This window comes from Gracilinanus agilis, chromosome 2 (assembly GCF_016433145.1).
Source record: "Gracilinanus agilis isolate LMUSP501 chromosome 2, AgileGrace, whole genome shotgun sequence".
Classification (NCBI taxonomy): Eukaryota; Metazoa; Chordata; class Mammalia; order Didelphimorphia; family Didelphidae; genus Gracilinanus; species Gracilinanus agilis.
The window spans coordinates 481441624-481465751 of record NC_058131.1 but is presented as its reverse complement, the minus strand read 5'-3'; the positions used below and the strand labels follow the sequence as shown (position 1 = coordinate 481465751).

Sequence of the window (24128 nt, the reverse complement as noted above, 5' to 3'; positions counted from 1 at the left end):
GATATAGGACAGGGTCCTGCTAGTTTATCTTCAGGACATAGTAGAGATAGCACTGATGAAGTACAGAATATTATATAGAGATGGCATGCAGTTCATGCTTCATGCCTAGAAAACAGGAAATCTATCCTGACATGAAATCTAGAAAGGCACATATAGATATTTTTTCAAGGCATAGTCATTTGTAGAGTTGGGAGGGAATATATAATGGATATTACATAAGTTTCTGCATTAAATATAAACATCTTCATGTTCTGGTAGAGTAAAAGGCACTAATAAAAACATAGCATGTGCTATAAATATCAAAGAAAGGTGTCTAGTCAAGTGATCAAATCAGATCCAAACCATTAATCAAAAAGTATTTATTATGTGCCTACTATGGCAGGTATTATGCTAGACACATACAATGAGTAATGTGGTAACTGAATACTAAAAAACAAAGTTTACAAAAATATATATGTATACACACATATATAAACAAAACACACTGATTATAATCCTAGTTTGTGTTGAAGTCAGAGAACCTAGTTTTAATTATTGCTCTATGGTTTGAGACAAGTTACTTAACTGTTTTAGGCCTCAATTTTTCTACCTGGGAAATGAAAATTAATATAACTGAATGAGAATTTCAAAATTAGAAAATTCACAAATTTCTTTTGGTATCGGAAACAGAAACTCTCTAAGCATAAATGACAACTTCCTTATCTCTCCATTACTCCAAAACCTCAAATTACTAGGAAGATTGATTTATTCAGCAAATACCTAAGATTCCTCCTCCTCCCACATTTAAAGCATCTCTTTTACAAATAGGTAAAAGATCTCTGATATCTGGGAGCTTAACCTCAAGGAGCCTCTAGGAGAATTACTGTAATACAAGGCAATGTAAAGTAAGATGTGCTATATTCTTGTTGTAATACTGAAGCACAAGACTTGCTTTCTAATGCCAAGGTCTTTGTAAATAAGGATATATCATTAAAACAAGGGTGGCAGAAAGGAATTCATGGCTTTACAGTGGTTGGCTGACATGCAGTTTCCCTGTACAGCCCTGTCTGACTGGGAAAAATGGAGAAAACAAGGTGGCAGAAATTAATTTAGTATCAACAGCTCATATCACACACCAAAATATCCTCCAAATGAATAAATAAAACTTACATCATAAATTACTGGAGGAAAGAAGATGCCCTTCAGAACTATGGGCAGAAGATGGGTTCATAGCACAAGAAGTGATAGAGAATATCACAGAAAATAATATGGATAATTTAATTATATAAAGTTAAAAAGTTTTTGCTCAAGCAAAATCAATGTAGTTCTTATTAGAATGGAAACAGCTAAGGGGGGGGGGGAAGTCTTTGCAACAAATTTCTTTGCTAAAAGCCTGATTTTAAGGTATATGAGTAACTGATTCAAATTTATTAGAAATGCCATTCCTCAATAGATAAATGGTCAAACAGGCATTTCTAAAAAGAAGAAATCCAAACTATCATCAATAGCATGAAAAAATGCTCCAAGTCACTAATAAGAGAAATCCAAATTAAAATGAACATGAGGTTCTATCTTACATTCATAAGATCTAAAGGAAAAGTAAAATGATAACAGTGGCAAGGGTTATAGGAAGACAATAACACACTGAATCATTGTTAGTGGAACTCTAATTGGTCTAGTCATCCTGGAAAGCAATTTGGAATTATATCCCCAAAGTCATTGTATGATACACTATTTGACTCAGAGATACCATAAAGTATTTTCGAAATACTTATGTCCTAAGGCATCATTACTAGTTTTATACATCAGAGATCAAAGAAAAAGGGAAAGGACTTATCGTACAAAAATGTTTATGGGAGCCCATCTCATTTTAACAGAGCTGGAAGAAAAGTAAATGCTTATTAATTGGGGAATAGCCAAACAAATTATGAAATGTAATGGGATTTTATTGTACCAGACAAAAGGAAGGATTCAGGAAAATCTGTTCTTAAAATTGACTGATAAAAAAGTAATTAGAACAAAGAGAACAATTTATATAATGACATTGTAAAGAAAAAGGTATTTGATAGATGTAAGAACTCTTACCAATTTTATGACTAACCATAACTCCAGAGAACCAATGATACAAGTATCATAATTTCTACTTCCTAACAAAGAGATAAGGGACTCAAGGTGCAGATTGAGGTATACATTTTCAGACATGGCCAATATATGAATTTAAGTTTACCAAGTTTATGTTACAAGAATGTTTGTTTTTATTGAAGGAAGCAGGATGTGAGAGGGAATAGCATTGATAGTAAAATTGATAGTTAAGCACCTCCCACCCTATGGCCACCAAAGAAAAGAGTAATGTAGTATTTTTTTTAAGCATCAGAGAAGAGGGGGAATTTCAGAGGGAGATACAGACAAGTAGGAAAGCTTTGAAACCAATATAGAATTTATTACAGTAATTTTTAAAAGATGGATATAAAGGAGATGCTGGTTTTCATATGCAATCCTCTTTTTGTATACGGAAATACTCATGTTCATCATTATTTGCCAATATAAAAACAAGGAAAGAGTAAAGACTTAAAAATATGTGTATATTATATAATATACACACACATATAATGCCCGAGTATGAACCAAGTCCCTCAACTCTACAACAATATCTCCCAAAAAAGTATTAGAACTCGGAAAGCATTCTCCCAAAGAAACAATAAGGCATAGAAGAAAGTGCAGGACTTGAAATCAAGAAGACATCAGTTCCAAACTCGGCTCAAACCCTTCTTAGGTATTGTGACTGGGCAAGTTACCCCACTCTGAGCCTCAGGTTCTTCGATTATGTAAAATGAAAATAATGTAACCCTCTTGAGTTTTGTGAAAATCAAACGAAATAACATAAAACGTTTTACAAACCTTAGACACATCTGCTTTTATTATAGGAGCAATAATACTATTTGAAATAGCCTGGAAACCCAAGAAGGGTCTATAACATTTCAATAATAATCCCCCTTAGATCGTACATACACATATACCTCCTGTATTATGTAGGTCTTTCACCTACACTCACATACTTTATAGATGGGAATTTTTTTCAATTATAGATGGACACCTGTATCTGGGACTTTCACTTAACGCACAAACCTTGTACTTAGAATAAATGAACAAAACACACACACTCTCACTCCCTCCACGCTCTGGGTGGGAAGGAAATCACAGCCTATTCCTAATCAGTAGGCCAAGTAGGCGAACTTGGGTCCAGCAGCCCAACTAAGCCCGGCTCCTTTCCTCGGAGATTAGGGACGTTGGCCTTCCACGAAACCTCAGAAGTTCTACGAAGAATCTTTCTGGCCTCGGCTCCCTCCCCTGGGTTTTTAAGAGATCAGTGGCCCCTCCCCCTTTCCTCCCCAACTCCCCGCCCAGGGCCTATGGCTATCACCCAGCGATCCTGGGTGAAATCTAAAGCTTGCTCCGGGCCGGTTGCTAGCGTGCCCGGAAGACGGAGGCCCAAGCTGAGAAGAACAGCAGCGATAACAGCTGCCGCCACATAGTCAGTACCCGCACGCGGGGCGGGATCTCTAAACGGCTTTGTGGCCTTTCCCCATTGGGGCTTGGTTGTCATGGTGTCGGTGGCCCCGAGACTCTTGGGAAGAGTTTCCGGAAATTAAAGAAAAATTACTTCCAGGGTTGCCCTTACTAGTCATGGTGGATAAGGAAGTTCTAGAACAACAAAAAATACAGGAATTTTAGCGACTGACTAATAGTTATTCTATTTCAGGACCTTTTATGTACTGCTCCACACTGTTATCGGTCTTTTATTCCCTCTAGATTTTTTCCTAGGTTCCTCCAGCCGCCACTTACCAGTCTCGAAGATGGCGCCGGCAGCGTCGCAGTAGCGGCAGCCGGTCACGTGCTCCCCCGGTTCCGGCGCGGTGGAGGCCCCAGGAGCTGAAGCAGTCGCCAGCACCATGTCCCGGTTGTCTGACCCTCGTGTTCCCCGCGGTCCCGGCCCGCTGGCATTGCTGCTCCTGCTCCTGGTCGGCCCCAGCTCGGTCCTCACCATCTCTTTCCACCTGCCCGTCAACTCCCGCAAGTGCCTTCGAGAAGAGATCCACAAGGACCTGTTAGTGACGGGCGAGTACGAGATCTCCGACCAGTCGGGGGGTGCCGGCGGCCTGCGGACCCACCTCAAGGTGCGGGGGGCAGCGGGCCACGAGCCCGCGTGGGTGCGCCCGTAATCGGCCTCGGACTTCGGCCGCTACGGAAAGGTTGGGCGGACCTAGGCCTAGGCCTGCGGACAGGCCCTGGCCCGTGGGAATCACCTGGGGTGTGTCTTCGGAGCAGCCCCTCACCCCACTCCCACTTCCTGTTTGGAGTAACTGAGGGCTCCTCGACCCTGGCCCCGAAGGCAGGAGTGGAAGAGCTTGGCAGGAATGCCCCTTCTAAATCAGATCGGGGAAGCTCATTTTCTGTCCTGCCTTTCTAGGGCCCCAGGCCCCAGGCTGAGGTTGTCCCTGGGTTTGGGCCCCTTTGTCCCGCCCTTTGACATTCGAAGAAGTCCCATTCCACGAAACTCATCCCAGCTGTACGTCCAAATCTCCATTTGAGTCACTTGCTGCTATATAGGAAGACCTTGAAAAAAAATCTTTCATCCCTCTCAGCCTCAATTTCCTCATCTGTTAAAAAAAAAAAGAGAGAGAGAAAATGAATGGGGGAGATATAGATTATTTCAGAGATTCTTACATGCTTTAAAACCGTTGAGTATAATTTAGTTGTAAAGGGAATTTTCATAATTTGTATTGAGTATAATTTAGTTGTAGTGGAAATTCTCATAATTTATATTTGCCGGATTCCCATTTCTCAAGGAAAGGAAACAAGATTTAAATTTCATTTAGTAGGAAGAGGAATGAGGAGATTTTCATATTTTTACATTTCAGTGTCAAGGATTTGGGTATGCCTTCCTTTTCTAAGCTGGCAAATACAGAAACAAGTTACCTTCCACCCAGTTTATCATCTAAGTTGTTAGGCTGTCCCCTAACATATGGTAAGACCTACTCATGTGATAATACTGATAAGTAGGTCTTCCCTATACCACAGCCTATATTACTTCAAGTTTGCTATAAACTTTTTTATGATAATTTTTAAAAATTTTATTTAATTAAGAAAAATTTTCCATGGTTACATGATTCATGTTCTTTCCCTCCCCTCCTCCCACCTCCCTCCTGTAGCCAACAAGCAATTCCACTGGTCGTTGATCAAGACCTATTATTGATATTTGTAATAGGGTGATTATTTAGAGTCTACATCCCCAGTCATATCCCCATAAACTCTTAATTATAGAATGGAATTGATTTAAAAAAAAAAGAATGGAATTGGTGACAGTATGTCTGTCACACATTCCAGCTTGTTACTATTTAGTACACATAAATACACAATTTTGTCAGTAGAGGCTAAGTCCATTTTAATTCCAAAATGTTATTTTAAAAAAATCAAAGCAACAAGATTCAGGTCAGCAAACTGGAATCCTTCCCTGGATTTTTATAACACTTTATTTGTATCTCTCACTCTTCTTTGTTCTATCTTTTGTTACAGGTGATCTTTTCTTCAGTTACTTCCCATCACAAACTTTGTACTGGCTAGATAGACTAAGAAAGTAATCAAGGAGAAATCATAGAGGTTCAACTATGACTCCTTGGAATATAGATTTTAGACTTTAAAGTGAAAGTTCATAGATGACATTTTATGTGCTCAGAAGTTTAAAACTGAAAGGAACCTTAAAGATCTTTTAGATCAGAGTTGGCTAAACACATGGCCCACAATACTTCTGAATGCAGCCCAAACCAGGTTAATAAGTAATTGAGAAATTATTTAACAAACTAAATGAAAATATAATAGAGCATAGATAATAATACATTTTAAAACGAAGTCAGTATGTGGTCTACCAGGATCCTTTTGTACAGATTAGTGCTTTGTTTCTATTTGAGTTTTCATCACTGCTCTAGATCAATCCCCACACTTTACAGATAATGAAACTGAAGCTCAGGAGAATTAGTGACTTAGCTCAAGTCACCCAGCTTCTTAGTGGTAGAGTTGGTGGTTTTTCTGTCTAATTCTATGATTCTGTGAATACAAGACAGCTTACATATACATAGTAACAATAACATAGCTTTGAATTTTATTATGTAATTACATGTGGAATAAGTCTACTGTTAAACCAAGATGAGTTTCTGAGTGAATCCTGGCCCCCATCTGCCTACCACAGTATTCCAAGAAATGTAGCTAATATTTCTCAGCCCTGAATTTGGGCTGGGAAAACCAGAAATTTGTCAAAGGGCCTACATATCAGCTCAGTATTATTTAGGTTGTGTTGCTGAATAGAAATAAGGCATAATACAGGTAGATAGTTCTACAGTGGCATCCATCAGTAGTCAATAGTCAATAAATATTTATTAAAAGCACTTATGTATGTGCCTTGCACTATGCTAAGAACTGAGGATACAAAATGGGAAAAAATAAGAAAAACGTCTTATGCAAAGAAGACTTATGGACAAGGACTATATCTGATCTTTACTCTCTCTTAAACCCTTCCTTCTCAGAATCAATAGTGTGTTTTGGTTCCAAGGCAAGAGTTGCAAAGGCTAGGCAGTGGGGGTTAAGGATTTACCCAGGGTCACAGCTAGGAAGTATCTGAGGCTAGATTTGAACCCAGGGTCTCCCATCAGTAGGTCTGGCTCTCGATCCATTGTGCTACCTTGCTGCCCCCCTCCACACTCTTTAATTGCCCCGACTCACTCTTTAATTGGTAAAGTACATTTTAGGAGTGCCCAACTACTTCACACAAGAATTTTAATAGTATTTTTCTCCTCTTGACTCAACTGAATGGATAGTCTCAATTTCCTATTTGAAACAAATCTCTGTCAGTGGCACACAAAAGATACTTTTGACCACAGATTGTTCTAAGTATTATCTTTCTGAATTCAGAATCCCCATGTTGTACTGAGTAAGAAAAGTTTTGGTCTGGAGAATCCAGGGCTTCCAGTTTTTCTAGGTGTAGGCTAGAATGCTTTCTTCTTAGCTACATTGTTTATCTAATAGATGCTGCTTGGACCCCTTGGAAGTCAAGGGGTCAAGTAAATCAGTCCTTACTTCAGCCCTCTAATTTTATCCATGAGACATATTTCATCCCAAGCATTACTAGACATCATGGACATTTTACCATCACCCCTGATGGTGGGGACTTTTCAGCACTTGATGAGAGGCCAATAGTTTAATATCCCTGCCATTGGAGATGGTGAGATAATCTCCTGCCATATGGCTTGATTTACATATCTTTCCAACTGCCTAAATCAAAGAGCCCTTGTTTGGCTGGTATCCCCACTATATAGGCTGTATCTCCCTAATAGATTATAAACTTTGGAGTAGAGGTCATCTATCTCACTTTTCTATTTATCTACCTAGGGCCTAGCACATTGAGTTTAATATCTAGGCCTAATTTCACTGGTGTAGGAAATTAGAGAAGAGATTCTCACTGAGGATCAGGACATTCTCTGTACCTTATGATCTTAGAGAGGTTCCTAGATTCCTATGGGGCTAAGTGAAACAGTCAAACAGCCAGTTTTGAGGGCAACTCTCTCTCCACTACCTTGTGTTGCATATCATAGGTGCTCAATGAGTACTGACTTAAGCTGTAAATTTTATAAAACATTTCACTTATATTATTTCAGGCTCACAACCACCTTGTGAAGTAAATACTGCACTATTAATATGTTTTGCAGATGAAGAAACAAGAGACTCAGACCAGCAAAATGAGTTGCTCTGGGTTTGCTTCTAAAGTTAACCAGTGGCAAAGCTAGAATTCAAACCCAGATCTCACTCCTGTGTCCTAGCTTTTTTTCCACTATACACTCTGGTCCCATTCTTTTAGGCCTATTGTTTGAGCAGCATAAGCTGAGCATCAGATATAATGTCTCTATTCTTGGATTGAATGGTGTTAGTCATGAAAATAGGCAGTTGAGTGGCTTATGATGCCCAAGGCCAGAAACAACCCCTTTGGGACAGAAATTTAGTAACCAATCAACAAACAGTTCCTGTCCTTAAGGAGCTTATGTTCTACCTGGATTGATGACTTGTGCAGACATATTTGAAAAATCAAAAGCTAAATTTCTCATAGTGGGATGTCAGAGGTGCTAAGGATCAGGAAAGACTATGAAAATGTCTCTTGAGTAGTGTTTTGAATAATAGGAGGGATTCTCAGAAACAGAAGAGATTATATTTCAGGCATTAGGAACAATCACCATAAAGGCCTGGAAACTGGAGGTGAAGAGTTTCTTATTTGGAATAGCAACTTTACCAGAAAATAACCAAAAGGGAGTAATAGTATAAATTAGGAACAAATTGGGAAAAGTTTTATAAACGAAGGAGTTTACATTTGATACTGGAAGCAATATAGAACCACTGGAGTTGATTTAATAGAAGAATGATATGCTTAGATCTGTACTTTAGGAAAATCATTTTGGCCTCTGTGCCTAGGATGAATTGGAGAGTAGGGAGAAAAGGCTGAGAGATAAGTTAAGAGGCTATGGCAGTAATCTTGGTGAGAAGTGATAAAGATATGTCCTAGATCGGAGGCTATGTGAGTAGAGAGAAGAGAACTGATAGAACAGTTGTGAGAAGTAAAAAGGCGAGATTTGGCATCTAATTGGTTGGTCAAAAGTAAGAGGAACAGCTAGGTGGCTTAGCGGATAGAGCCAGACCTGGAAAAAGGAGGTCCTGGGTTCATATCTGGCCTCAGACATTTTCTAACTATTACCCTAGGCAAGTCACTTGACCCCCATTGCTTAGCACATACTGCTCTTCTGTCTTGGAATTGATACTTACTAATGGTTAGGGGTTTTTTGTTTTGTTTGTTTTACTAAGTGAGGGGGAGAGTAAATAGCCCAGAGACTTGAGTGTAGGAACTTAATACTTTTTCATTTCTTCATATTCCTGTTTTCAACTGAAGTCTATATGCCAAACTTTAAAAAAAAAAAAAAAAAAACTTGTTATGAAAGGAAATAATGTAAGTGAAATGCTTTGTAGACTTTTAAGCCCTATATAAATCTACCAAGATGTTTATTAACCATCTACTGTGTGCCAAGCAGTATCCTAGGTAGTGTGGATATAAATTCAAAAGTGAGATAATTCTTACCTTCAAGGATCTCTTATTCTGCTACATACTGCAGTGACACTGAATTTTTTTCATCTATGTCTCATAAGAATTTGTATTTATGGGGTAGTTTTGTTCAACATTTATATTGTGCTAAGTTAAGAATTACATTGCCAGCCAAAATAGGATTATAATTTTTCTAATTATTAGGACTCCTTCTTTGCTTATTATATCAAATAATTTGTATAGTATTGGGATTAGTTATTCTTTGAATGTTTGATAGAATTCACTTGTGAATCCATCAGGCCCTGGCGGTTTTTTCTTAGGGAGTTCTTTGATGGCTTGTTCAATTTCTTTTTCAGATTTGGGATAGTTTAGGTATTCTATTTCTTCTGCTATTAATCTAGGCAATTTATATTTTTGTAAATATTCATCCATATCACCTAGATTGCTATATTTATTGCCATATAATTGGGCAAAATAGTTTTTAATGATTGTCTTAATTTCCTCTTCATTAGAGGTGAGGTTTCCCTTTTCATCTTTGATACTGTTAATTTGGTTTTCTTCTTTCCTTTTTTTTATTAGATTGACCAGTACTTTGTCTATTTTATCTGTTTTTTCAAAATACCAGCTTCGAGTCTTATTTGAAGCCAGGACCGCCTGTCTCCAGGCCTGGCTTTTTTATCCACTGAGCCACCTAGCTGCCTCTGGCAATTTCTTTTTTTAAGTGCTTAGATCAAGTACTGGCCCAGATTCAAAGGAAGACTGAGTTCAAGTCCTGCCTCTGATGTATATTGCTTAAGTAACTCTAGACAAGTCATTTAACATTTCAGGATGCCCAAACAACTCTCTAAGACTTTTTAAATAGCAGATCAGGCATGGCCTTAGATTCCTTAGAAGCAACTTCCTAACTGGGTATTTCCCAATACCAGTGATGGTGAATCTTTTAGAGACTGAGTGCCCAAACTGCAACCTTCATGTTTTGTGTGAGGGCCCCCCTGCTGCCGCCTAGACAGCGGAGGGAGGAAGCATTCCCAATGGGCTGCTGGAAAGAGGGGCAGGTGATATGAGAAATGTCCTCAGGTTTGTGGGGGTGGGGGGAGCAACCCTCTCTGGCACGTGTGCCATAGGTTTGCCAACTTGGCCCTATACCAATGAAAACATAGATCCTGTCCAAAAAGTATTTATCATCACAAAATTTTGGCCAGATACAGATCGAGTCAATCAAATGACTCCAGGTACCAAAACTGCTTATGGGTGGTCTGCACTTATGAAGCTTTACTGAAAAATCATCTGTGAAAGACTTTGCAGATTGCATGTATAGATACATCATCACTAAAGAACTGACAATGATGCTAATCCAAATCTCTTGTGAGTTATATATTTCATTAGTCCCATTTTAATAATCTAATTGGCCTATTACCCAGATATAGTCATTTCCCATTGATGTTAATTAACAGTGCATTTTATTAATGAAATTATCACTTCTATTATTCACATGTAGGACCTTAATAAATAACCCCCAAGTAACATATAACTAGGAGAGCTAAACAGATGATTTCAAGAATAGTCCAATCTTGAGTTAGTAATACTCAACCATAAAGCCAAACGAAAAATTTCAATGAAATATTGTGGCATATGGGCAAACATTGGTTTTACAGAAACAGTTTCACCAAAGAGTACAAATGTTACTGGTTTTTTTAACTGTAGTTTTCAAATAATTTTTATTTGGTAGCAAAGTATTTCAACTTAATCACAGCTGTCAAGTATATGTTTTCCCCAAGATATTGTCAAGAAAAGATTTAAAGAAAGAGGAATTTTTGATGTTCAATCTAGAAGTAGAATCATTCTTTTTTTTTTTTTTACATTTTCCTGAATACCTTATTTTATACTAAGTATTCTTCCCCATCTCCTGACTTTAATATGTGTGTGTGTGTTTATTTATATTCCCTCAAATTCCCTAACTTTTCTTCTGTGTCTGCTCATTTCCATGAACTACTGCTACAAATAGAGATGGTCTTGCCCTTGATATTCCTATTACCACAACTATTCCACTTAAATGGTTACTAACTTTGTAATTCTTTCATCTGATTATAACCTTTTTTCTTTCCATCTTTTCCTGTGCTTTATGACTCCTAGCCTTTGTTTGTCTTTACTCCTGTTAATTTCTAGGCTATCAATCACCCTTGTACTCTTTCTTCTTTTCTCTGACTTGGTTCCTTGGTAAACCAGCTTGTTGTTACATTATATCCTACTATCAAACCCTTGCCACTTTGTTCTATTCATGTGCTTCTGAATGGAGCTGGAGGAAATGAAAAAAATTGCTCATCCTGTCCATTACAGATTTATGCTATCATATCAACTGAGTCCTCACTATAGTGAGACAAATCACTTGAAAAAAATTTGAGGCTATTTAGTGAGACTGCCTTCTACATCATCATCTTATATACACAAATCTCCTCGTCTTTCATTCTGGGTTCTGATCCTTCCTAAGCCAACTTCTCTACGAGTACCTTTGTTCCCTTCCCCCTCCAAACTTCTCCAGCAAATCATCCCCACTGTCATCTCTTATCTTCAATCTCTCTGTTTCTACTGGCTGCTTCCCTGCTTCCTGCAAATAAGCGCATCTCCTCCATCCTTTAAAAAGCTTGATTTGATCTGACCATCTTTGCTAGCCATTCTCCTCTTTGTGTCTAAACTCCTTGGAAAGGCCATCTGTGTTCAGTGCTTCCATTTTCTCTCCTCACTCTGTTTTAAACATCACGGAATCTGGCCTCACACAACTGAAACTTTCCAAAGTTATCAGTGATTTTATTCATTGCCAAATCTAATGGTATTTTCTCAATGTTCATCTTGTTTACCCTTTCTGAAACATTTGATAATGTTAATCATCTCCTCTTCTAGATTTTCATGACATCACCCTCCTTGTTCTTCTATCAGACTCTTTTGCTGGTTCTTCACATCATGCCCACTAACCCTAGTGTGCCCCTAAGCTCTGTCCTAGGCACTCTTTTTGTTTTATATTGTCTCATTTGGCAATCTCATAAACTCATGCTGTCAGTCATCATCTCTATGGAGATGATTCCTAGATCCATTAATCTCTTTCCTGAGCTCCTTGGACAATTTTTGAAAATCTTGAATTGGATGTCCTATAGTCATCTCAAACTTGGCATGTCCAAAATGGAATTCATCTTTCCTTCCCAAACCCTGCCCCTTTCCCACCTTTATCTTTTTTTTTTTAAAACCCTTACTTACCTTCTTAGAATCAATACTAAGTATCTGTTCCAAGTATGAAGAGTGGTAAGGGCTAGGAAGTGTCTGAGATTTGAGATCAGATTTGAAGCCTGGACCTCTTTTCTCTAGGCCTTGTTTCTATTCACTGAGCCACTTAGCTATCAGGTTTACTCTTTATTGCTGAGGACACTACCAACCTTCCACACCTGGACTTGCCAACTTGGTAGCATCCTAAACTCCACTGGCACTCCATATATACGATCTATTGCCAAATCTTGTCATTTCTGTTTTTACAACATTTTTTTGTATATAGCTTCTCTCTTCTTGCAAAACAGCCATTTTGGTTCAGGTTCTTATCACCACTTGCCTAAATTATTACAATAGACTTTTTTTTATATAAAGATGTTTCATTTTACCAATTATATGTAATAAATTTCCACATAAGTTTTCCGAAAGTACACGGTCCAAATTGTTTCTCTCCCATTCCTCCCTCCCAACCAGAGTTAGCAAGCAGTTCAATCTGGGTTATACATGTATTATCATGTAAAACATTTCTATATTCCTTTTTTTAAGGGAATAATCATATAAAACAAAAAATTGGCTATTCTCAGCAATGCGATGATCTGGGACAATCCTGAAAGACATTTTTTTTTATAAATTTACTTATTTAGAGTATTTTTCTATGGTTACATGATTCATGTTCTTTCCCTCCCCCTTCCCAGAGCTGTCAAGCAATTCCACTGGGTTATACATGCATCATTGTTCAAAATCTATTTATCATTTAAAGTCAAAATCCCCAATCATATACCTACCAAATGACATGATCAAGCAGTTGTTTTTCTTCTGCATTTCAACTCCCACAGTTCTTTCTCTGGGTGTGGATAGTGTTCTTTCTTTTTCTTTTTTTTTTTTTTTTAAACCCTGCTCCAAGGCAGAAGAGTGGTAAGGGTAGGCAATGGGGGTCAAGTGACTTTCCCAGGGTCACATGGCTGGGAAGTGTCTGAGGCCAGATTTGAACCTAGGACCTCCTGTCTCTAGGCCTTGCTCTCAATCCACTGAGCTACCCAGCTGCCCCCCGATAGTGTTCTTTCTTATAAGTCCCTCAGCAATCCTGAAAGACTTATGACAAGAAATGCTGTCCATCTCTGGAGAAAGAACTGTTGGAGTTTTGGTTTTGTATAAGTGCTTTTACAACAGTGACCAATATGGAAATTTGTTTTGCATGAAAATAAAAAAGGGAAAAAACTTCCCCAAAACAAAAAAACCTTAATAAGTGAAAAATCACATGCTTTGATTTGCATTCTGATTCCAACAGTTCTTTCTCTGGAGGTAGACAGCTTTCTTTGTCAAAATTATCCTGGATCATTAAATTGCTGAGAGTAGCTAAATCTTTGACAATTGATCATGTCGCAGTATTGCTGTTACTTTGTACAATGTTCTCCTGGTTCTGTTTATTTCACTCTGCATCAGTTCCTGTAGGTCTTTCTAGCTCTTTCTGAAATCTTCTTGTTTATCATTCCTTACAGCACAATAGTATTCCATCACCCTCATGTAGCACAATTTGTTCAGCCATTCCCCATTTGAAGGACATCTCTTCAATTTCCAATTCATGACCACCACAAAAAGAGCAGCTATAAATATTTTTGTATTAGTGGGTCCTTTTCCCTTTTTTTTTTTTTATCTTTTTGGGACACAGACCTAGTAGTGGTATTACTGGATCAAAGGGTATCCTTTGCTTTATTAGCCCTTTGGACATAGTTCCAAATTGCTCTTCATAATGGTTGAATCAGTTCACAGCTCCACCAGCATTGCATTAATGTCCCAATTTTGCCACATCCCCTTCAACATTTATCACTTGCCTTTACTGTCATATTGGCTAATCTGATAAGTGTGATGTGTTACACTTACAGTTACCCTTACAGTTGTTTTAATTTGCATTTGCATTTCTCTAATCAAGAGGGATTTAGAGCATTTTTTCATTTGATCATTGAGAGCTTTGATTTCGTCATCTGAAAACTGCTTATCCATATCCTTTGACCATTTGTCAATTGAGGAATGACTTCCAAGATATTTATCAGAGAAATTTATTATAAAAATTTCTTCCCACTTTGTTTTCCTTCTAAACTTAGTTACGTTGGTTTTGTTTGCATAAAAACTTTTAAATTTAATATAGTCAGAATTATTCATTTTGCTTGTTATAATGTTTTCTATTTCTTTTTTGGTCATACATTCTTCTCTTCTCCATAGATCTGATATGTAAACTATTCTATGTTTCCTTAATTTACCTATAATATCACCCTTTATGTTTAAATCATGTACCCATTTTGACTATATGTTGGTATAAGATGTGAGATGTTGATCCATACCTGATTTTTGCCATACTATTTCCCCAATTTACCCAGAAGTTTTTGTTACATAGTGAGTTTTTCTCCCAAAAGTTGGAATCTTTGGGTTTATCAGTCACTAGATTGCTGAGGTCATTTACCCCTAATCTATTCCATTGATCTACCATTCTTTTTCTTAGCCAGTACCAGATTGTTTTGATGATTATTGCTTTATAGTACAGTTTAAAACCTGATACTGATGGGCCACCATCCATCTACAATAGACTTCTAATTGGTCTCTTTGCCTCAGGTCTTTTCAATTTAATATCACTCCCTTTCACTAAGCTCCAAAGATTCCCTCTTCCTTCCAAGATCCAATAAAACTCTGGCTCTTTAAAATTTTTATAACTTGACTTCTTTTGCCTTTACAAAATCCTTTTTTTTTTTAACCCTACCCTTCTGTCTTAGAACCATTGGTTCTAAGGCAGAAGACTTGCCCAGAGTCATACAGCAAAGAAGTGACCGAGACCAGATTTTAACCCAGGACCTCCTGTCTCTAGATCTGGTTCTCAATCCACTGAGCTACCCAGCTGCTCCTGCCTTTACAATATTCTTATCCTTTACTCCCTTTCACACACTCTTATCATCCAGCTACATAGACCATTCTTTCAAATATAACACTGTCTGTTCCCCATGCTGGGAATGCTCTGCCCCTCACCTCTGCTTCTGAGTTTCCCTGACTTTCTTCAATAATTCACATTTCAATTTAGCATAGAGCCTTTCCTGACATTCTCCCTTCCCACCCCCTTGCCCATTACATTATTCTGCCTATGTCTCATATATAACAAATTGTTTACATGTTGTCTCCCCTATTTTAGTAGGGAAGAGACAAGTTTCTTTTTCCTTGACATTCTTTGTATCCCCAGTGTGTAACATAGTGCCTGGCATAAACACTGATTAAATGCTTGTTGATTGACTTACTTGTCTGAATGATTGAAAGATGGATGAAATTGGAAGGAGAGGGGCAGCTGGGTAGCTCAGTGGAGTGAGAGTCAGGCCTAGAGACGGGAGGTCCTAGGTTCAAACCTGGCCTCAGCCACTTCCCAGCTGTGTGACCCTGGGCAAGTCACTTGACCCCCATTGCCCACCCTTACCAATCTTCCACCTATGAGACAATACAAGGGTTTTTAAAAAAAAAATTTGGAAGGAGAGGGGAGAGAATGGATCATTCAGAATTTTATATTTGGGCTCCTGTCCATCAGATTCAGATGTTTCAGTGTCATGGGAGCTAACTGGCTTAACATACTAAATGACTAGTTTTCTTTTGCCTTTTAAAAACAAGTTTCTAAATATGTAAGGTTGGTTCCCCCCCCACCCCCCTTAATTTCTGTCTTAAGAATCAATACTAAATATCCATTCCAAGACAGAGGAGTGGTAAGGGCTAAGCAATTGGGGTTAAATAACTTGTCCAGGGTCACACAGCTAGGAAGTATCTGAGGCCAGATTTGAACTCTGGACCTCCCATCTTTAGACCTGGTTATCCATTGAGCCACCTAGCTGCCTTAGTGTCTTTTAAAATCTTTCTTACTCCAGAATGATAAAACAGGGAATACTTCTCTTGTTAGGTGTTATAGAGAGAAAAGAAATGTTTTCCAGTTTGTTTGCTTCTTTATTTCTTTGGGTTGGCTGCCAGAGATCAAATATGGCTTCTAAGAAAGTGGAACAAATTTAAAACATTGTCATTGGTGTGTTATAGCTTGTTCTTTTTATATGAAGTGCTGACTAGTGGTTAGTCCTAGTGTACAGACTCTGTGTGTGTATACATACCACATGGCTACTCTGACAGTGAAGCCCTCTGTGATGTCAGCCAGCTGACCAAGGACTAAAATTTGAGCTCTCAGACAAGCTTCTGGGCTGAAGGAGGTTGATGTCATCTGCTTTATCTGGGTCCCCACCTTATTGTTCAGTATAACCATTTTAAATCAAAGGAATGGTTGTTAAGAAAGAACAAGGCATCATTTGTGACTGAAAGGGTCATACTGAAGATTTTTACTGTAAATAACTTTGGGACAGAGTGGGGGGAGGGGAAAATTTGATAGGGCTTCACTCCCACAACAGCATTGTGTGGGCAGCAACTGGTCTTTGGTGCTCTCTTTAAGCTGGTCTGAAGTGACGTATTGTCTATGTTTGGGTATTGTAGCAAATGCTGATTAAAGCTGGTAGAGCTGCTTCTGGCTGTTATCTTACAAGTGCCAGGAAACATTCTATTTCTGATTTTGAACATGTTTGTTGTATAGAGTATCTCCCTGCTCTTGATCATTTACTAGTTTTAGTACTATTTCACTTTGTGGCACAAAGATGAATTATGTTCCAGGGTTAAAAGCATGGCTTATCTGTGCCAAATTTGACTTTCCCTATAAAGAGAAATTGATCATTGTTAGAATGTTGGTTAGGAAATGTTTGAACCCAGGACCTCCCATTTCTAGGCTTGGCTCTCAACCTAGTGAGCAACTAGCTGCCTGTTCTTCTGGCTTTTGCTTGACAATCTATAAGGAGAGTGAACTCCTGCCTCTTTTTGTATTTTTCTGGCTCTAATTGTTAGGTTATTATTCCCCATCTAGCTTAAATCTGCCTCCCTTCTAGACATTGCTGCTGGCTGTGTCGTCTTGGGCTTTGCAAGGGAAACAAGACCATTCTCCCTTCCACATGACAGCTCTTCAGATCCTTGAAACAACTGTTATTAATCCTTCCACACTTCTTTCAACAATCTTCATGGCATGGCCTGGAGGGGCCTTCAATGTCTTAGCCATTTTCAACTCTTCTTCAGCTTACTAATGTACTTGTTTCATTGCGACCTCCAAAACATACCAGAGATGCCCTATTACTACATTCAGGATCCTTTGCTTTCAGTAGAACCTAAGATCAGATGAGCCTTTTTGCTGCTCTTGATGCATTTTCAACTTGCAGTCCACTAAAACCTATCAGATCTTTTTCAGACATTCTGCCACTTAATCACACTTCCATCATATTACAAATCATTGATAAAATATTAAATTGCGTAGGGCCAGGGATCTCATGTCCCTAAAGGACTCTTAGAGAACTCCCAATTTGACATTGAGCTATACATGCCTTTTTTGTTTTGTTTTAAATCCTTACCTTCTGCCCTTAGGATCAATATTAAGAATTGATTTCAAGGCACAAGAGTGCTAAGGGCTAGGCAGTTGGGGTTAAGTGACTTGTCCAGGGTCACATAACCAGACTATTCTTTTTGAATGGCCATTTAGTCGGATCTGTATCCAGCTAAGTATAATATCCACTCAAATAGCATTAGAAATGATCAATGCTATATAATCAAAAAGCTAGATAAACTATTTTTATAATACCTTGATCTAACAGTTCTAGTATTTTGGGGGGAAAATGGAAATAAGGTTAGTGTGACATGGATGTGTTCATAGGCTGGCTCTTGGTAATTATCACTTATTTGTCTAAATATTCACTAATTATCCCTTTGGTAATGCAGTCTAGAAATTTGCCAAGCATTGACATCAAGCTCACTGGCCTATAATTAGGTAGACTCCATTTTCTTCTCTGTTTTTGAAAATTAAAACATTTGCCTCTTAATAATCCTGGTGCCCCTATTCTTGTTCTCCAGTCTTTCAAGATTGTTCACAATGGTTCAGCAGTCATATCCACCAGTACTTTCTGTAGATCATTTGTGCCAGGATGCCTGGATTGTATCTCTCAAGGTCAGCTAGGCCTCTCCATTTATCTTCTCTTTCAACTCCAAGAAAACTCCTTTTTTTCTCCCAGTTCTTTATAATTGAAAGGTGATTTTATTTTCCAGAGAAAACAGGCAAAATAACAACTTTCCTCAGATGGCATTATTATTGTTCCATCCACTCCATGCAGCAAAGCTCTCTCTTGTTAGACACTCCCCCCATGTAGCTTTACAAATTTCTTTTTGTTGTACACATATAGAATACAATACTAATTTAGAGGATGAAGACATAACTCTAATAGAAGGATTAGAGAAGACTTAATACCAGAAGTAGTATATAATGGAAAGCCTAAGAATAAGAACTATAGTAAATCTGAGTAAGTCAAAAAAAGGGATGTGACTATTCCTAAAAGGTGTCTCTGATCATCTTAACTTGGTAACTGTATGTGTAGGGAGAATTGGAATAGAGAGCATGGAAGCAGGGAGATCAATCAAGACATTATTGCTGTCGTCTAGGCAAGAAATGGTTTAGGCCTACACTGAGGTGGAATGGGGATACAGAGAAGAGGATGAGTATAGTGTGCTAGGGACCTAGAATACAGAGACAAAAGTAAAACAGTTCCTGTCCTCAAGGATCTTGCAAACTATTAGGGGGAAAGTAAGTCTAGTCTGGATGTTAGAATGCATGAAGGGGAATAGTCCAAGACTGGAAAGATAGCATAGTGGTGCCACTGATAAAGAAATAGGGAAATTAGGTGGAAGAGAGGGGAAGATTTACAAGTTGATATCCAGGAAAGAGCTCAAAGTATAGCTGGAGCACAGATAAAAGATTGGGCCCCTAGGTGTAGATTTGGAAGGCATCATCCCCTAAGTCAGGGGTTGGCAACCTTTTTGGCCATGATAAACATAAACGCCACATTTTTTAAAATGTAATTTCATGAGAGCCGTACAGTGCTCACAGTTGCGCGCTCCTGTAACAGCACCTGAAAAAAAATTGACTTTATGTCTCCTGCAGAAAGAGCCATACGTTGCCAACCCCTGCCCCAAGTGATCATTGAAGTGATAAGATCACAAAGTTGGGGGGAGAGTGTGAGAGGGGAACCCTAGAGATAGTGAACATTTAGAGATTAGGGAAAATAGTCTACAGAATAGGCAGAAGGAGCAGCCAGAGAAGTAAAGAGAATATTAATTGCACTGAGGTTAGGGAAGGATGGATTTCAGGAAGGATGGAAATGGTCAGCAGGATCAGGTACAGTAGAGTACTTAAAGAGGATAACTAATAAAAGGCTATTAGAATGTGATGAGGTCTTTTGTTATCTAGATCCAGTGCCCTTCTCATCACCCACTTTTTTGTCAGCCCCTTGCAATCTGGATTTGGTCTCCATCTACTGGAACTACTGACCAGGTCACTAGAGACCAAGTCCTCTATATTGACCTTGTTTCAGTCTTCATTCTCCTTGACCTCTTTAAGTATTTAACATTATTAATTGATGACTTATCTCTCAGAGCCTGTGTTTAAGAGAATATGCAAAAGATTACAAACCACTTTGTATAGACTGCATAGCAACTGATAACTTTCCTCTTCCTCCTCAAAAAAGACTGATGTCATAGAGCATCATATACTAGGGAGATAATACATCTAAAGATTTCATCACCAACATGGAATTGGATGTTCTGCATTCTGCTGGTAAGTCAGAATATTGTTGAGTTAAGCAAAGTAGAAAGGGAGGCTAGCATGTGCTTAGAACGTGTCAGAAAACTCTTCTATAAATTAAACTACAAAGCATCTTAAGAGGGAGCAAAGTGCAGCAGCTGGGTGGCTCAGAAGATTGAGAGCCAGGCCTAGAGATGGGAGGTCTTGGGTTCAAATATGACCTCAGATACATCCTAGCTGTGTGATCCTGGGCAAATCATTTAGCCCCCATTGCCTAACCATTACTGCTCTTCTGTCTGAAACCAATCCTTAGTATCAATTCTAGAACAGAAAGTTAGGGTTACTTGAATAAAAGAAGAAAAAAGGATGTAGTACAACATAGTTCTTTTCAACTTTCTTACAGTTGGATGAATTAGACCTGTCACCTCCACAACCCTTTATAATTGTGGAAGGGAAATGATAATCCTATACTGTGTTTCAGCTCAGCCCTTTGACTTTTTCCTTACTTAAGAGTATGTGTTTTGTGTGTCCTAGCTAAATTATAAGCTTCTTGACAGCTTGGACTTTATTTTACAGATAGCTGTTAATTCAAGATCTGGTGAGAGACTTGCCTTTGTTGATTCTTAAAGAAAGGACATGAGACCCTACAGTACAATAGAACCTTGCTTGGAGTACCTGGAAGAATTTCAGTATGCAAAATACAGCTAATCTGGTTCTCCACATAGCCTAAATTCACCCTTTACTCATTGAAACAGCTTTTATTCTTTATTGACTTTCATGGGCCATTTCACCACAAATTTAGTAATTGCTAGTAACATTGACTTGTACCATCCTAATGTGCCAAGAGAGTGGCAAAATTAATTAGGACTGGGCAGCTTTGAACAAGTGGCAAGCAGGGCAGTTGTCAAAGCCTCTAATAGGAGAACATAGAAAACCGTATAAAATGTAATGTTTACATAGATTTTTCCCATGGGTTTAATTTTGTAGAGTATGTCATTTTTTGGTTGCATCTTGAACTCCTCTGCATTTTGGAATATATTCCATTGCTTTCTATGATCTCTGGTGGGTACATAACTATCTTGTGTTATTCAAATTTGAGGCAGCTAGGCAATACAGTGGATAAATTGCTGGTCCTCAAAGTGGCCTATGTTTAAATCTGACTGTATACACTTAAAAGTTGCATGACCCTTAGGAAGTCAGGGTTTCCCTGTTTGCCTCAGGTTCAGTTATTACAGCACTTTCTAGGGTTGTGAGGATCAAATGACATAACATTAGCCCTTAGCACAATGCCTGGCACATAGAAGATACTATATAAATGCTCATTTCCTCTTTAATTAATAGTCTTTATCTTTGGTTGCTTGCAAAATTTGTTGTTTGTCGTTGGAAGTTTTATTTAACCATATTATATCCTGGAATTTAAAGCACTGGATTTTCTTTTGATGGAAAAATGTATTCTTTCAAATTGGGTCCTTTGTTTTCTATTGAAATAAAAATCCTTCCTAGATGGATGGGAGATGATAACCACTCACCTAGGGAACTATCTAGGCCAGTAAAGCACAAACCCCTTGGCTTTAGAAACAAAGTTTTAATTTTATAATAGGAGTAAATATATATATTTATAAATAGGAGTAAAGGGAAATGATAGGTAATTTCCTAAAACCACATCTTTCACCTCACAGTGAATTAGCTTTTCTCCTTGAGAATTCACTCAAGCTACTTGTAATATAATACTCAATTCTCTAAGACCCAAAAAACCCAGCTATCTGACTATAAACTAACCTAATTTATATGAATTACAAAAAAGGATAAATAGAAAGGACTCACGGATGTATTTGAGCCCTTACCTAAAGCCTGGGGTTGTTCTTAGGGATACCCAGTGTCCTAGATTACTAAACTCTGGGTTTTACCTTCACCAGTGGATTTCTGACAGATGGATCTCAGGCAGATGGTCTCTGTACTTCAGAGAATAGCAGTATACTCCAAGGCAAATAATCCAACACAGGAATCACTAATCTTTCCACAAGATTAGGAATCCCAGTGAAAATGCCAGAGCAAAAGATCTTCCTTCCCAGTTCAGTCAAAGCCAGATTCAGAGTGCCCATTAATTTCCAGTAAAAACTCCCAAGATCCTTTTCTCTTTGTCAGAATCTTCTCCCAGGGCTTGTATCCCAATTCTCTTCCTTTCCTCTTAAAGCTAATCAATGAAATTTACTCAATCCCTTACTTCCTACACTATATTCAGAAGTCCTGGGCAATTTACTTGTATTATTTCTTGAATTATGGTGTTTATATTTTTTAATTATTTTGAACATGTCTGTGTAAGTTGTTCCCATGCATCTTGTTTTCAAGATCAGTGTGTTTTGCTTCTAGAGAGATCATGTATTCTTTTAATGTTACTGTTGTTTGTTTTTTTTTTCCAAGATTGTCCTTCACTTCAATATATTTGTTTTCCCAATCTTTTTTCTACTTCTTTAGACTCACCACTGTGATTCAAATTTCTCTCTTTAAGAATGCTTGGAAATTTTGTATTTTATTAAGTGCCCATACTTTCCTCTGAAGATATATAGTCAATTTTGATGGGTAGGTGATTCTTGGTTGTACACTTGATTCTCTTGCCTTCCTGAATATCATATTCCAAGCCTTGCAGTCCTTTAGTGTGGAGGCTGCCAGATCCTGTATAATTCTGACTAGGGCTCCTTGATATCTGAATTGTCTCTTTCTGGCTGTTTGCAATATTTTCTCCTTGGCTTAGAAGCTCTTGAATTTGGCTATAACATTTCTGGGGGTTGTCTTTTGGGGATTTAATGTAGGGAGTGATTCTATGGATTCTTTTCATTCTTTTGATTTTTGCTTTATTAATTCTTGCTGTCTTGTGAGATCATTAGCTTCTGCTTGCCCAGTTTTAGTCTTTAAAGACTGATTTTCAGCTATGATCTTTTGATTTTCCATTTTGGTTTGGTCTATCCTACTTTTCATGGCTTCCAGCAAGTAAGTTCTGGTCTCTAATTTGCTTATTACCTAATTTGATTTCTGTGCCTCTTTTTCCATGTGGGCAATTTTGTCATTTAAGCTGTTATTTCCTTTTTGTATTGCTTTCCTTTCTTTTTCCCATTTTTCTTCTATCTTTCTTACTTGGTTCTTGAACTCCTTTTTGAGTTCCTTGAGAGCTTGTGACCAATTTCCTTTTTTTTTTTTTTTTGAAAGTTTGGATGTGTTTGCTTGTTTGTCACTCCAATTCTGCTTCTGTGTTTTGCTCTTTTTCTCCATAGAAATTATCCAGGGTCAAGAGGTTTTTTTTGCTACTGCTTATTTCTTTTGCCACTAGTGGGTTGGGGTTCCTGCATATTGATTACTTTCTTTGTGTCTGCCTCACAGAGCTTTGCCTTGATAGTATCTTCCCTTCCCAGTCTGAATCTAAGTGAGGATAGGTAATAATGTTATATTCTTTGTGTAGTGTGCTTTAAAGTGTTTTGCCCTGAGGCTGTCTTTCCAGCCTTTGGTGCCTTGGCTGTGTCCAACTTTGTTTCTGCCCAGGCTCTGAGCTCTTCAGCCTCTTGTCTCACTGCCTTGCACTGCCCTCAGGGGTAAGTCTGTGGTGCTTTGAGATTGCCCCAGCTAGGGGGCAGCTGGGTAGCTCAGTGGATTGAGAGCCAGGCCTAGAGACGGGAGGTCCTAGGTTCAAATCCGGCCTCAGCCACTTCCCAGCTGTGTGACCCTGGGCAAGTCACTTGACCCCCATTGCCTACCCTTACCAATCTTCCACCTATAAAGTCAATACACAGAAGTTAAGGGTTTAAAATAAAAAAAAAAATACAAAAAAAAAAAAAAAGAGATTGCCCCAGCTGTGCTTCAACTCTGGCCAGGTAGGTGGTGTGGGGGAGCGGTCATCAGCCTGCCCTTTGATTAGTGCAGTTTCCTCCCCTTAGAGAATCCCCAAACACTGCCTACCTTTCAGACTGTGTCCAGTGCCAGAGCCCAAAACTCCTGGTTTTGATCTCTGTCTTTTTTTTTTAAACATTTATTAATATTCATTTTTAACATGGTTACATGCTTCATGCCCCTACTTTCCCCTTCACCCCCCCCCCCCCCCCC

General features: G+C 38.4%; 1 protein-coding gene across 1 annotated transcript in view; it reads left to right on the top strand.

Annotated features, from left to right (window-relative positions):
* Nucleotides 1-3881: 3881 nt before the first annotated feature.
* TMED10 (transmembrane p24 trafficking protein 10) overlaps nt 3882-24128 on the top strand; it is a 45904-nt gene continuing 25657 nt past the window's right edge. Inside the window, exon 1 of the mRNA XM_044664947.1 lies at nt 3882-4154. Within this exon, the coding sequence (XP_044520882.1) occupies nt 3930-4154 (225 nt within the window). The 5' untranslated portion in view covers nt 3882-3929. The remainder of the gene's footprint in view (nt 4155-24128) is intronic.